This window comes from Heteronotia binoei, chromosome 7 (genome assembly GCF_032191835.1).
Source record: "Heteronotia binoei isolate CCM8104 ecotype False Entrance Well chromosome 7, APGP_CSIRO_Hbin_v1, whole genome shotgun sequence".
In the NCBI taxonomy this organism is placed as follows: domain Eukaryota; kingdom Metazoa; phylum Chordata; class Lepidosauria; order Squamata; family Gekkonidae; genus Heteronotia; species Heteronotia binoei.
This window is the reverse complement of record NC_083229.1, coordinates 97040775-97054505: the sequence shown is the minus strand read 5'-3', so window position 1 is coordinate 97054505 and position 13731 is coordinate 97040775. Positions and strand designations below refer to the sequence as shown.

The window sequence follows — 13731 nt, the reverse complement described above, 5'->3', positions numbered from 1 at the left end:
CTCCTCAAAGTTTCCTGTGCATATTTTGGACTGATCTCTGACTGAGAAAAGTAGGCAGTAGGCATTAGATTGCCTCCCACTAACCCGAACAGACGTTGCAGCCTGCTCCCCTTCTGAGAAGCAGTTCAGCTCAGCATTTTCCAACCCCGGAAGTCCCACCCTGTTTTCTTTTTGTACTATCATTCCAGCTATAGCCGGAAGCCTAGTTCTTAGTCTGCTATATCTGGCTATCACCATGTATCATGTATTTCATACAACTATGTATGGGTACTATTAGGCAGAGACCCTCTGCGTCCTTTATAAGACAACCTTCCTCCTTCACAGTGATGGAGCTGTGGGCTTTTCTCCTTGGAGATTACTCACTTTGTTCTGTGTTATGTGAATAATATTCTTTAAAAGGTGGTGGTGAGGCCTGGACCCTTTTCTGTTTAATAGGAAAGGGCTGCATCTGTCTAGTTCTCATTTTAGTTGACCAATAGATTAATAAGGAAAGAGATGATAAGGGAGTTGCACTGTTCAGAAACCGATTTTTAGTATTTTATTGGTTTTTCATTGTATTTTGACTAATTTTTATTGTGCTGTAAAGCACCTTGTGGACATTTTAAGTGAAATGTAGTCTATACATGAACTAACTAACTAAAATAAACTAGTGACAACTACTTGGATTCATGTGCCAGGGTGAGAACTGGTTAGCTTACTTCTACTCAATTTTGAAGTCACCCTAAAGGTGAATCTGTGTTAGATTCTTGAGGTATTACTAGATTCACAGTGATTTCCTGGATTTTTATTTATTTATTATGTTTATATATAGGGATGGGCACAAACCCGAACCTGAACTAAAATCTGGCCTGGACTTTACCTTGTTCGAGGTTTGGACAGTTCAGTTCAAAAGTCACAAGTTCGGACCAGGAAGTCTCTGAACTTTTTGCCCAGTTTGGAACCTCTTGTGCACTCTTGCCAAAGAAACTCCACCCATGGAGTTTTGTGCTGAAAAGTGGGTATGGGTGGGATATTTCCAGCTATTGAGGGACCAATAGTGACAGTCTGAAGATGACAGGCAAGTCTGATTTCCAATGACAGGCATGGATCTGACTTCCTTAGGATGGGGTGGGGATGCATATAATCACTGGAGGCACATTCCTGTCCTCTGCCTCTGGTTTTTGCGAGTCTTGTTCTTCTTGCATGTGAAAGAATATCTTTTGGTGGACTGAGGGAGGGGGGAGAATTACTGGGGAGAGTGGAGAGACCTGTTGAATCTCCTGGCCTCTATACAAACTGCCAGAATAAAAGCATCACCTCTCTCTTTTTTTCTCCTTTCCTTGCTGTGGAGTGGAAAACATGAATAGATTTCTTTTGCACTTAAAACATGTTTTTGAGTTGATTTGGGGGTGGACTGTTCACTTTTGTGGGTTCTGAAAACTGCTCTTTTCTCTGCATGCTGGCTGTGGGGTCCCCTTTCTGCTCCTCAAAAAGCACCCCGTTTCTTCCTGATTGCTTGAGTTTCTGCCTGGGGGGCATCCTCTCTCCTCTCCCACTCAAGCACCCAAACTACCTACAGATTTCTGGGGGGCTTGGCTAACTGGCCTCTTTCCCGACTGTGGGGTACCCTTTCTGCTTCTCCAAAAAAGTCATCCTTTCTCCTCTACCACATATTCCCACACATCCCCTTAGCTAGTCCACCAGTGCCTCCTCCCATAACTGTGCAGTGAGTCTCGGTTGCCAGGCTTAGTTGTCCCTGCCACCTTCCCAGGTAGGATGGAAGGCTTGGCCCCAATCAGTCATCATGTCACCAGGGCTGGGTGGCTGGTCCCAGGAAGACACAGCCACCTGCAGCCACGTGGGTGGTTCCTGGGGAAGTACTCTGGGAGTCTCATGCCTGTAGCTTAACCAGGTCCACACTGTAGTGTCTCAAACTGATGCTGGACAACTCCCCCAAAAACAGTTTCCTGGAGGCACTTCACTTGGTGGTTTGCTACTTGGATCCCCCAAAATCTGACTTGCATGTAACATGTGGGCCATGTGGAGGGTCACCCCAGGGAAGAATTATGTGTGCTGAAGGCCTCTAGCTCACGCAGGTCAGTTTTTGTCACTCCTGAACCAGCAGAGATGACATCCCATTGAAAAGCATTGCACTGAATGACCTTTTTTTAGGGGTCTGTAACTCAGCCCCTCGAAGTTCAATGTGGACCAAACTTGGTGGGTACATTGTGGAGAGTGATTTGGAGACAACCTGCCATTTTGGAACTTCAAAGCCCTGTGGGGGGCTTTTTAAAAACTGGACCAGTTCATGAACTGGTTTGCAAACCAGGCTGTGGTTCGGTTTGTGAACTGGTCTGGGAACCAGTCCGGTTCTGTTCGTGAACCAAACCAGCATTTTCTGGTCTGTGCCAATCTCTACTTATATCCCACCCATGGTGGGCTCAGGGTGGCTAACAATACAAATAAAATACAATGAATATAAATGTAATTAAAACCAAATAAATTTTTGAAAGATGGCAGCAAAAATATACATTGCTCAGAGCAGTCCAGTGTCTGTTGAATACCAGCAAGATAGCGAATACCTATAAGTTTGCTATGGTCAGAGGAGGCAGAGATGATAGAGACATCTGCTTCAACTGAAGGCCTGGCAGAACAGCTCTGTTTTATATGCCTTGCAGAACTCTAACAAGTCCTGCAGGGCTCTGATTTCAGTTGGAAGCATGTTCCACAAGGCTGGAGCCAGCACAGAAAAAGCCCTGGCCTTGGTTGAGGCTAAGTGGAAGTTTCTGGGTCAGGTTCAAGGCAGCCAGATGTAGAATTGTTAGGGATTTCATAGCAGAGTTAAGCAGAATGCAAATACAAAGTAGTCAGCCACACACATTTAAAAATAATCTTTTCTTCTCTAGTGAGGAAGGGGTAACTTGGAGTTCTGCAAAACAAGAAAAGGACTAACCTTCTACCTGTCTTCTCTAAACTACATGTTCACTCTCTGAGATCTAAACAGCAACTGGTGTGGAGAGGCTAGAGATTTAGACAAAGGATTGTAAAAATGTAACCCAATGCTTTCTCCCTAGTCCATCCCCAATGAATTGATTACCCAATTAGAGCTTACCAATATTGGCACCTAGCCTCTGGTGGGAGATACGTGCAGAGTATTTCATTGGCTTTACCTCTAACTAGCTAAGCATCAGCATGCATAAACAATCAATTAACTCATGACTCAGGTAGTGAAGTTGCCAAAAACCCAACAAGAATGTGTTACAGTAGTCCAACCTGGAAGTGACCATTGTGTTGATTGTTTTCTTTCCCCTCCAGATTAAGGAGGTGAATGATTATAAATTCATAGTGTCTAATGATGTATGGACCTAGTCAAGGTTTATGACAGTTTGGCATCTGCATAAATATAATGTTCACATACCAGTCATAGTTAAATAAACCCTATTCACTTTGATAGAAAAGAGCCAAGCACATATTTAAATGTGACTGGCACATGCGTATGAAACTTAAGATATTAGTCGATCCTTCAGCAAGTGCATGGATTATCAGTTAATGATAGCCATATGTGTGCAATCAACTGAGTGACCTCCTCCATGGGAAACTGAGGAAGGGGAAATGGGCACTCAGTGGCCAAACAGGGATTTGAACCCCTATCTTCCAAGTCCAATCCTGCAGCTGCAGGACTGCACTAGTTCTCTTTTATTCTTTTACTCACCAGATGGCACACTACCCACAGCCAGCCAGCCGCCCAGGCTTAACCTGTGCTGAGAATTATGTTACAGTGTGTGGCTCCCTTCCTCAGCAACATACAGCATCCATCTGGCAAGAGGGAGACTATGGATTCTTACTGTGAGAAAAGACAACACAGCACATTTCCCTTCAGAACAGCCAATTCAGCTGTTTCTTTCCTGCTTTTTTTTTGTACTGTAATCTTTTGTAAGCAAACCATAACTTGAAACTTAGCCATACTGATGCCTGCATTGTCCTGCAGGAGATCTTTTCAGTTTCTTTGCCCATCTCCTCAATCCGCATTGTTTGCTATGACCTGCACTTCTCTGTTTGGCTCACGATGTGTTGCTTGTGTACATGGGGGAAGTTGATCTCTAAGGGCTGAGTCAGCTGCCACTCATAGGCACCCCAAGCTGATTGGAGGGGAAGATTATGTACAAAACTGTTGCCTTAATTTAATTGGCAGCAGGAAGATGAATAAGACGTGTTCCAGACAGCAAAGTGAAGGCTCTAAAAAAAAAAAATCTGAGGTTGATTGCAGAGCTACGAGGATTCAGCAGGAATGCAATACAGCTCGGGCAAAAGTGAGGGAAGAAGAAAACCATCTGCCAAGATGACTTCTCACTCCTCCTGTACCTGTTCTTGCCGGCACAGATATCTGTGGCTGATCTAATATGCAGCATTAGACTACATGGGGGATAACTCTGACTTGCCACCTGGAACTGCAAGAGAAGAAATTAACCTGTGTGGCAAATGCAGTGTGAGCAACTTTCACACATTTGAGCTGATCCCCAGGTAATTCCCCTTTCACATAACTCACCACCCAAACAAAGTAAGATGTGGTTGCAATGCTCTGTGTAACTATGTGAGAGATTTGCATGGGAGGATTACTTCTGAGTCCTTGTACTTAGGAGTCTGCCATCCTAAACATGCATAGGTATCAGAGACTTCCCAGGATCAGTTTTCAGCAAGGTAGTTGCATGCATGTTTGTTGCAGAGAGAGAGAGAGAGAGAGAGAGAGAGAGAGAGAGAGAGAGAGAGAGAGAGAGAGAGAGAGAGTCTCGTGCCCCTTGACACGTAACAGATGTACAGTGCAATCCTAAACAGAAAGATACTCTTCGAAATCTACTGAAGTCAGTGTTCTTAGAAATACACAACTCTGTTTAGGATTGCACTGCTATTGTGCCAGATGTTTTCTTGGACGTGAGCCCACTTCATCAGAGAAGAACCTGATGAGCGGCAAATGAATCATGCATCTGATGAAGGCTCTGGTCTGTCAAATGTCTGCCACCACCAGTCCTTAAAGTGCCACCAAGCATTTCAGCCATTAGGATCCAACTTTGAAAGTGAGTAGGACCTCATCAGTTTAAAAGCAAAGATCTCAAGCCAGTGGGGAGCCAAGTTTAATTCCAAAGTGCCTGAAAGGTGGTTACGGACATCTTCTCAGTGAAAGGAATAACCTGTGCCAGAAGAGAAGTCTCCTTTTAATGCCCCTGGTACTCTATGAAATGATACTTGGTTCCTTCACAAGGCAGCTTGTCCTGCTCTAATCTCCATGGGTGGCCCAGCCTAGGACTTCTCTGCCATGGGTCCCTGGTTTCAATTTCATTCTTTTCACGCCACCTTCCTGCTTCTCAAAGATACCCATCCTCTGACTTGTTTCCTTGGGGAAGGTCGCTTGCAAGAAATTCACTTTGTTTTACAAAGCAGGGGGAGATTAGCATCCCAGGGCTGAGGAGCAGACCTCAAAAAAGGAGTGAATCTATGCTGTCCCCTGAGGGCTTTGCACCCAGGCCTTGACAAGTTCTCTTGGCTCAAACAGCCCCTTCAGTTCTAATAAGCAGGACAGTTTAGGCTGCAGTCTTCCAGGCACATTCTTGAGAGTGAGTCCCGGAGAATTGGGGGGGGGGGGGCTTACTTCCCAGCAAACGCATCAGGAGAAGGACCAGAGAGTTTTCTCTTGTCCCTTCCTTGGGTCTATAGTCCAGCCACAAATGGCTTTGTAGTCCAGGCACACCGTGTGGAAAAGAAGATCCCCTTTGCTGCTGAAGCCCTTGGTAGGAGAGAATCGGGACCCCTTTTCCTTCCCAGCGCCTACCTCAGTCTCTCCTCTGCCAGCTTCTGCTCTGGAAGCAGCAGGTGTTGTGGGAAGCGAAGCAGGCAGGAGCAGCCAGAAGGGTGCCTGGCTGTCCCTCCCCCCACCCCATCCCATTCCTTAACTGTCAAACGATTGCGTCCGCTGGTGTCTCTCCTTCCCTCCCACCCCTCCTCCGTGTTTCCGCCCTCTCCTCTTCCCCCTGCTTGGATGTTTTTGCCAGCTTGAGGGAGAGAGAGAGAGAGAGCAGAGGCTGCAGGCTGGGAAATCCCTGTGTGTAAAAGGAGCGAGGACTGCGGACTTTGCCCTTGGCAGCTGCGGTGGACCGGGACCAGGACCAGAAAGGAATCCATCCGATGCAGTTTCTACCTCTCTCCACCCCCCACCCCCCACCTCGATCCCTTTGGATGTAGAGCTCTCGGTCTCCCCCTCTCTCCTGTCCCCTTCCTCACCGATCCCTTGATCTCCTCCTGGCTCTCCATCTCTTTGGGATGGTGTCTTGACGGGGAGGAGGGAAGCGACTGAGCTCGGGAGGAGACGCGGGGTGGGAGTGGGAAAGGCTTCCTCGCCCCCCCCCCCGCCCTGCCTCCCTCCCTCCGCACTGATTGGAAGAGGCAATCCTCTTGTTCTCCGCGGCCAGAGGATTAACTGCGAAACTTTTATTGCAGCTTTCTCTCTCCCTCCCCGCTCCCCCCCACCCACCAAAACCCTTTCCCTTGGAAACGGAAAGACTGCAGCTTGCCTGGTGAAGAAGATTCCCTCTCGAAAGAAGGAAAAAAAGGCAGTTTGACAGAGGAGAAGAGGAAGAAAGGGGGAGAAGGAAGGACCCCAAGCATTGCTCCGGGGATCGCGGATTTAAGGAGGTCGAGGCAGGAGAGCCCCCCCCCCCCCGTCCCCTTCTCGGTCTTCACTTTCCCGGGCTTTGGGCTGCTGCTGGTCGGTAGGAGAAAGGAGGATCACCCCCCACCCGCCCCAGCCGAAGACCTGAGGGGGGCTGCGCTTCCTAATCTGTGCTCCACAGGCGGGGATAAGAAGGCTTTGCACACCTAACTTGGGGGGGGGGGGTCTCTTGTAAAGGGCTTTCGGCTCTCCTAAGGACCGCTTGGTGCAACGACGTGCCTCTCCACCCCCTCGGCTAGCTCCGTCTTTTGCCCACTTGCCTTTCGACCTCCCTTTCCCTGGCCCGGAGCTCTTTTTCCTCCCCCTCTCCCCCCTGCCTGGCCCCGGGGACTGATGTCGGACCCCATCGTCCTGCCTTCCACGCCAAAGGACCGGGAAAGGTCGGCCTCCTCGACGGTCTTGGGGGAAGACTCCGCTCTGCTCCGGGCGTCGGGCGAAACTGGCGAGTGGGGGGGAGTTCCCGGCTGCGAGTGAGGCCGGCCCTCCTCCACCCCCAGTGGCTCCCGGGGGTGGACCGCCAGCTCTGGGAGGCGAGCTTGGGCGTCCGGGTGTCTCTAGCTCGCTCCCCTCCCCGCCCCGCTTGCCCTTCTCGGCCAGTTATGCAGACTCCCTGTGGTGCTCTAAGTTGCTGCTGCCGCCGCCGCCGCCGCCGCCGCCGCTAGGACCCGATGCTGGTGGCTCCGGAGCTCAGCGCTAGAGCTGGGCGGCTGAGCAGCGGGAGAGGGCGAGAGGCGAGAAGAGCCGAGCGAGACGCGGCTCCACTGGGGCTCGGGGTGCCGCGCGCGGGGGCTTCTTCAGGCTGCTCCGCTCCCTCCTCTGCCCAGCGCTGGAAGCCCTCCCGTCTCTAAATGGAATTAGTGGAGAGCGAAGCCCCTTGTGTAAGGAACAGACATGATCCATGGGCGCAGCTTGTTTCACAGTGAGTATCTTTCCGCCGGCTTCGGGCTCCTTGTCCTGCGCTGGCGCTCTTGGCCGGCGTCTCCTTCGGAGTGGGATCGGGACCAGCTGGTAGAGGAATCCGATGCAGGCAGCTTCGTGGCGCAGGTGGACATCTCCCCACTCGACCCCCCCTCTGCTAGGCCGTCAGAAAGCTGGCTGGACAGCTGAGCCGGTGAATTCGTTCCTTGGGTTTGTTTTGACTAGGATGGAAGAGCTGGTAGCGTTCGAAGAAATGCATCAATGGAGAGGGTGAGGGGAGTGACCTGCAAAACTCTGGTTACTCTCCCCCCACCCCCGTAGTTGCGCTGTGAATGTTTTAGGCCGCAAGAAGCACACTTAAAATATATACATATATAGGTGTCAAGCTGCCCAGGCAGCAAGGGGATTGAGCCACGTAATGAGTTGAGGCGCGGAGATTAGGCAGACACCGCCAGGCTGGCGGTAACCCCCAATTCCGATCTGGAAGTCAGTCCGGTGTATTTCAATTGGACTTACTTCCCTGTCAGTCTGCTCAATGCGAAAAATGGCTTTGCCTTTTATACTTCCTAAATGTAAACCCCAGTGTTCTTATATGGAGTCCTGTAGCAAGAGTTTGGGTTCCCTACTAGGATTTTAACCAGCATACTGGTATCAGTTTTTTAACCCTGGTACCAATCCCGCCACATCAACATTAATCTGGCTGTCATTACTCAGGATTAACACTGTCGCGACTGAATTTGGACAGCGGTGGCCAGCACCACCAAGAAATTGGGGAGGGGGATGGAGTACAGTTTATGATTCGGGCTTCTTCCGACTTTTTTTTTTTTTAAGTATTTCAGGGTCGGGCTGTGTTTTACAAACAATTCAGTGAAAGTTGTGAGGGGGGGGGGGTCTGCGTCGCACCAAGTACTCGGGGATGCTGTCCATGGTGCTGAATATGTCAGCGAACTGATTCTGTTATGAACGGCTTCCTTCACACTAGACCCTGGACAGAGATATGCTAAAACCAGAGGACAGGGCGAAATACTTGAAGCCAATTTACTCCTATTTGAGCATGCCCTCGAAACGTGTGCAGAAATTCCTCTGGCATTGTGGTTGAAACAACCCGGTTTTCCGCTGGTGAAAAAGGGAGGAGGGGGTCCCCACTGACCACAAACAATGCACTAGTCCTTTAATACTGGTTCAGCCCTGTCCCCAAAATGATTTTCTACACTAAAATAATAGAATCATATACTCATGGGTGTTGGATTCTGTGATTTCATGTTTCACATGTAGGATGCCAGTTTGGGGACAGGGGTGAACCAGGTTTAAAGGTCTATCAGTGATAACACACACACACACACACACACACACACACTGATTTATCCTGTTCTTTCATACTTTGCCTGAAGTTGTATTAATAACGTAATAGGAACGATAAGGCATTTGAACTGAAGTCACCAGCTAGTTTTTATATCTCCATCTTGCACAGTGAATAATGGAAAAGAAAGAAAGACGATTTCAGAATAGCTACTCTTATTAATTTACCTATTTTAAACCTACATGAATAGGCAGTCCTCAGCCCCTCACCCCACTTTGTATAGCCCTCTTTGATGGAGGCCACATGAAGCCAACAGATGAAAAGAAAGCAGATTTATTTTGCATTAGCTCATTTCCAATCAACTGAACAGAATGAATTTTGGAAGTTATGTGTAACCACAGCCAAGTTAGTGGCATGAAAAAGCTTTGAGACTAATGTATAATTTTATAACGCTTTTTAAAATGCAAATGGCTTTACAATGTCAGTTCTATTAAGTAGAATCAAAGGAACTTCAGCTAGTAACATAATTTGATATGGGTTATACCCTTTACCTTGATTGTGATTAAAATGGTCAGCAATAGGATAATGTTATTCCCATTTTTCAGATGAAAATAACTGAGTAATAAATAGAGGTTATATATCCAGGAGTCACTCAGGCTGTGATCATTAACACAGTTTGAAAACAAAGTTTGTCCAAACTCATTGTACTGGTGACTACCAATTATTTGTATAAAGGCTGTAGTCCTTTACATACTTATACATCCAGCCTATGCATTAGCCTTCTACATGGCAGTAAGTGTCATTAAAATAGACTTTCTCTTGAGCTACAGTCTTTAGGATTGGAATGTCAATCACTGGAGTTAAGCACGTATGGTTCATCAGAATTTTTCAATCGTAATAATGGTGATCATGTTATAAACTAATATAAATATTTTGAAAAGGTAAGTTTTTAAAGCCAGTAGTTCACAGTATACTCTTCTTCAGATTGAGATCTTTTTTGGGGGGACTCTACACCTTCCATGGACAATAAAGTGAAAGGTGTTCCTTCTCATTTTTGGAATGCTTCATGCATCATTCACACATTCACAATAGCTATGTGACTACATAATGTACTTTAAGAAAATTAAGATAAAAAGGCATGACTTAGGATTCCTATTCAGTGGATTTTAGTGTGTCTGTCTGTAGGCCTTCTTTTTAACTTTGTAGAATGTATTCTGTAGCTCTTGGCATAAACTTTCTCTTCCAGTCTTTACTGGGCACAACTGGCCACTTTGGAGTTATGTGTCAACCATACTAGATTTTATTAAGGGGAAAATCAAGAAACAAGGCATCTGGATTGAACTCTCATAGTCCACCCCCCCCCACCCCCCACCCCCCCGCCGCCCATGGTCTCAGCTAGGCCACACACATTTTATGAGCCCTGGTACTTTCATTTCTACAATGAAACTATATATCAAAAATATTCTGAAAAGTTGTGTAAAGATTTAAGCTGAAATATATATGCATTTTCAATTATACATAAGCCAAAACCAGTGTTTTCTCAATTTCTTGATAAATACGAAGTCCTGAATTAGATTGGCCTTACCGTCAGATAGTGTTAGGCTTATTACCAGTTTATATAAGCTGTTGCATGAGATGTATTATCTACAGAGAATGAAGGATATCATGTTATTTCACAGAACTGATGTGCTGTTGCTAGTAGCTAGTAGGCCTACCTAGTAGGGTCACAACAAATTGGGCCAATGGCTAGAGTGAAGGATCATCTAAGCAGCCATTCAGGATGGGATTTCAACCCCCCCCCCCTGAAATCTGTTTCTCATGGTGGAGGTATTATGTGAAACTGACAAATTGCTTCTCTATATACCTATAAAACTAGATCGTTTCCTCCTTTGTGACAGCCTCCTCTCTGTAGACTGTATAACATTTATGCACAATTTATCAAGTCCGAAAAGAAAAATCAAGAAGGAAGCAATGTAGCTGTCCTGCTTTCCAGAGCAATCCACAGCTTTACCATATACAAATTACAGTGAAGTCTTTGACTTAGGCTTTGTTGGGTAATTCCATGAGGGTACAAGGAAGTGGAGGCACATATTGTGAACAAATTGACAAGGTATCTACTGCTCTGAAATAGTTAGTATTGGATGAACAGCTGAATGATGTAAGAGAAGAAGAGGAGGAGACTGGATTTATATCCTGCCTTTCACTTAGAGTCTCAGAGTGGCTTAAAATCTCCTTTCCCTTCCCCTCCCCACAACAGACACCCTGTAAGGTAGGTGAGGCTGAGAGAGCTCTTTCTAGAACAGCTCTTGAGAAAGCAACTCTTTCAAAAACTGTGACTGACCCAAGGTCACTCAGCAGGTGCATATGGGGGAGTGGGGAATCAAACCCAGTTCTCCCAGAGTATAGAGTCCACACACTTAACCATTACACCAAACTGTCTCTCAAGGAATATCTAGACAATGAATTCTGATTGCAGCTTAAGAGTATGTGCAATTCTTCTGAGATATGACTGGATGAACAGCAATGGCCTGTGGGGATTTATAAGCCAGAAGAACCCACTATGGGCCAAAACGTGCTTAACATTTGCTATGTGAGTGACAGCAAAAACGTATTTCAGCGTGAGTGATTACATGGGATGATATCAAAATGCTGCAGCTTTCTACATTCCCAGTAGTTGCTGATTGGGGAAATAGAGACTCATATTGTGATGGCAGTGCTCCTGAGATAAGTGCATGCGAAGATTATGACAAGGGCAGTGGGTTATGGGGACATTGCTTTTACTGGCATCCTTATGACTAATGTGAAATGTGTTTAGCCCTATGATGTGTTGAGTGGGAGGGATATATTTAGGACTCTACAGGTGTGTGTGTGGGACATTTGTGACAATGGAAGAAAGAGGTCCTTCAAGGATCAGGGCACACAAAGGCATGTTGGCACTCAGTAGGCCAAGCCTAGGAAGCAGTTTATTTGTGGGACATTGTAATGTTTCATCTAGGTTGTATTAAATGCCTGATCTTGATTTGGACCGCAGAACATGATTAATCACATTCCCTGGTAACCACAAAAAAGGATAGAGTGCAGTGTGATACTCAGTAGGAATATCCACTCAACAGTTTATTCTCATTTTATCTGCAGGTCTGTTAGTTTGAAGGCAATAAAATGAGTATAGGTCAATGGAACTTAGTTTACATTTACTCAATAGACAAAAAAATGTTGTCATTTTGATCCCTAAATGTAAACAAGAACCATAATTAATTTATTTACAGAGTTATTGCAACCTTGGTTATTATAGGGATATAGGTTATTACAGGGTTATATGTTCAGTCACTACAAAAATGACCAATTTTTCAAAGCTCTCAATCTGTAGCTTCCATTGATTCACAAAGAGGTAACCTTTATATTATTTAGATACTTGTTTGCTGTATTACCTTCAATAAGCTCAGAGCCTATTTTGTTCCACATAAAAAACACATTAGTAATTGGGTAACTACACTATGCTCCTGTTTCAAACCATAATGGGCTCTGAATGTTTACAGAATCCTATGTATTGCAACCATCTATTTTTGAGAAAGAAAAAAGTGTAGAAAACCATGCAAGATTTGTATAGGAAACAATTTTTCTCTTGCAAATGGTATTCACTAAATGTATTCTTAAGTACTAATGATTGTATGGATGTTACACAAACAGACCTTACAGTTTACTGAAAGTTATACTCTCAATGAGTGCCCATTATTCCAGTATTTCCTGCACTTAGTCAGCTTCCCCCCTCCCCCATGAAGTATTTTGCTAGTACAAACCCTCCTAAAGGGAAATTGTGATGACAAGGCTGCTGAAATGCACCATGGAGCCTCTGAGAAAGAGTCCATCTGTGCTTCCTCATCATACTCTCCAATGCCAACCCAAACAGCATATAAAAACAAATTACATTATTAGCCTAGTTCCATGGGTTCTCAGAATTTTGTTTTCATAACCCTCCTTCCTTTCAGCATCCATGTCTGCCTAAGCAGTGCTCAGTGGACCAGGTTGCAAATCAACTCCTAAACCCATGATAAGTCAATCATACTTTACTGTAATTGTTATGGTACTTGGTTAACATGAAGCAACTAAATAATTGAAGAATAAGGAGATGAAAGGGTTCAAAAGACTAGTTATTCTAATCCTGTTGGCAGTGATACAATCCCACATCCTGCTTTTCTGACAAATTTGTTTTATATTGACTGCATCATATTGTGTGCTAAGTAGGAAGACCATAAAAGACCCGTAGATGAACAATACTAAGTTATATATAATAATGATATTGAAAACCAGATGTCTCGGGGGGCATTAAAAGCCTGTAGTTTCTTCATAAATGTTAGTAGTTGTTTATAAAGAGAGGAAAATGTGCAGTTTTAAGAGAAGGGAGCTGTTGGAAATACAGCAGGTACACACTGCAATTATAAAAAAGGAAGGAAATCATTCCGAAACAACCCATTTTGAAACTTCTGCATTCTAATTTAGCAAGGGAAATCTAGACATTCAGCTGATGTGGCTATGCATCTCAGTGCACAGCTAACAACATTTGAACTTGAAATATATGTCTGATACAGATGGTTGTGTACATTCCATCCAGATCAACTGGTTAGATGCAATAGTAAAGTAGAGTGAGTGCATTAAGATAGTAGTGTAGCAACAGTAGAGCATCAAAACTAGTTTATAGTCTATGACATTGTCATGTTGGCTGATAGTTGAGCCAGAAGTTGAGTAGCCATATGAGCAAGATTTTCAGTAAAATAAAATTAGGGGAATGGCTCAGCAGATGTTTCAGTGCAGTCAA

At 45.3% G+C, this 13731-nt stretch overlaps 1 protein-coding gene across 5 annotated transcripts in view; it reads left to right on the top strand.

Annotated features, from left to right (window-relative positions):
* The first annotated feature begins 7464 nt into the window (after positions 1-7464).
* The window catches only part of NETO1 (neuropilin and tolloid like 1), a 149252-nt gene continuing 142985 nt past the window's right edge, over positions 7465-13731 (top strand). For all 5 annotated transcript variants that reach the window (XR_009555671.1, XM_060244069.1, XM_060244070.1 and 2 more), the window contains exon 1: positions 7465-7619. Coding sequence is in view for 4 of the 5 variants with exons in the window: in XM_060244069.1 (XP_060100052.1) it covers positions 7592-7619 (28 nt within the window). In the remaining variant the exon portion in view is untranslated. The remainder of the gene's footprint in view (positions 7620-13731) is intronic.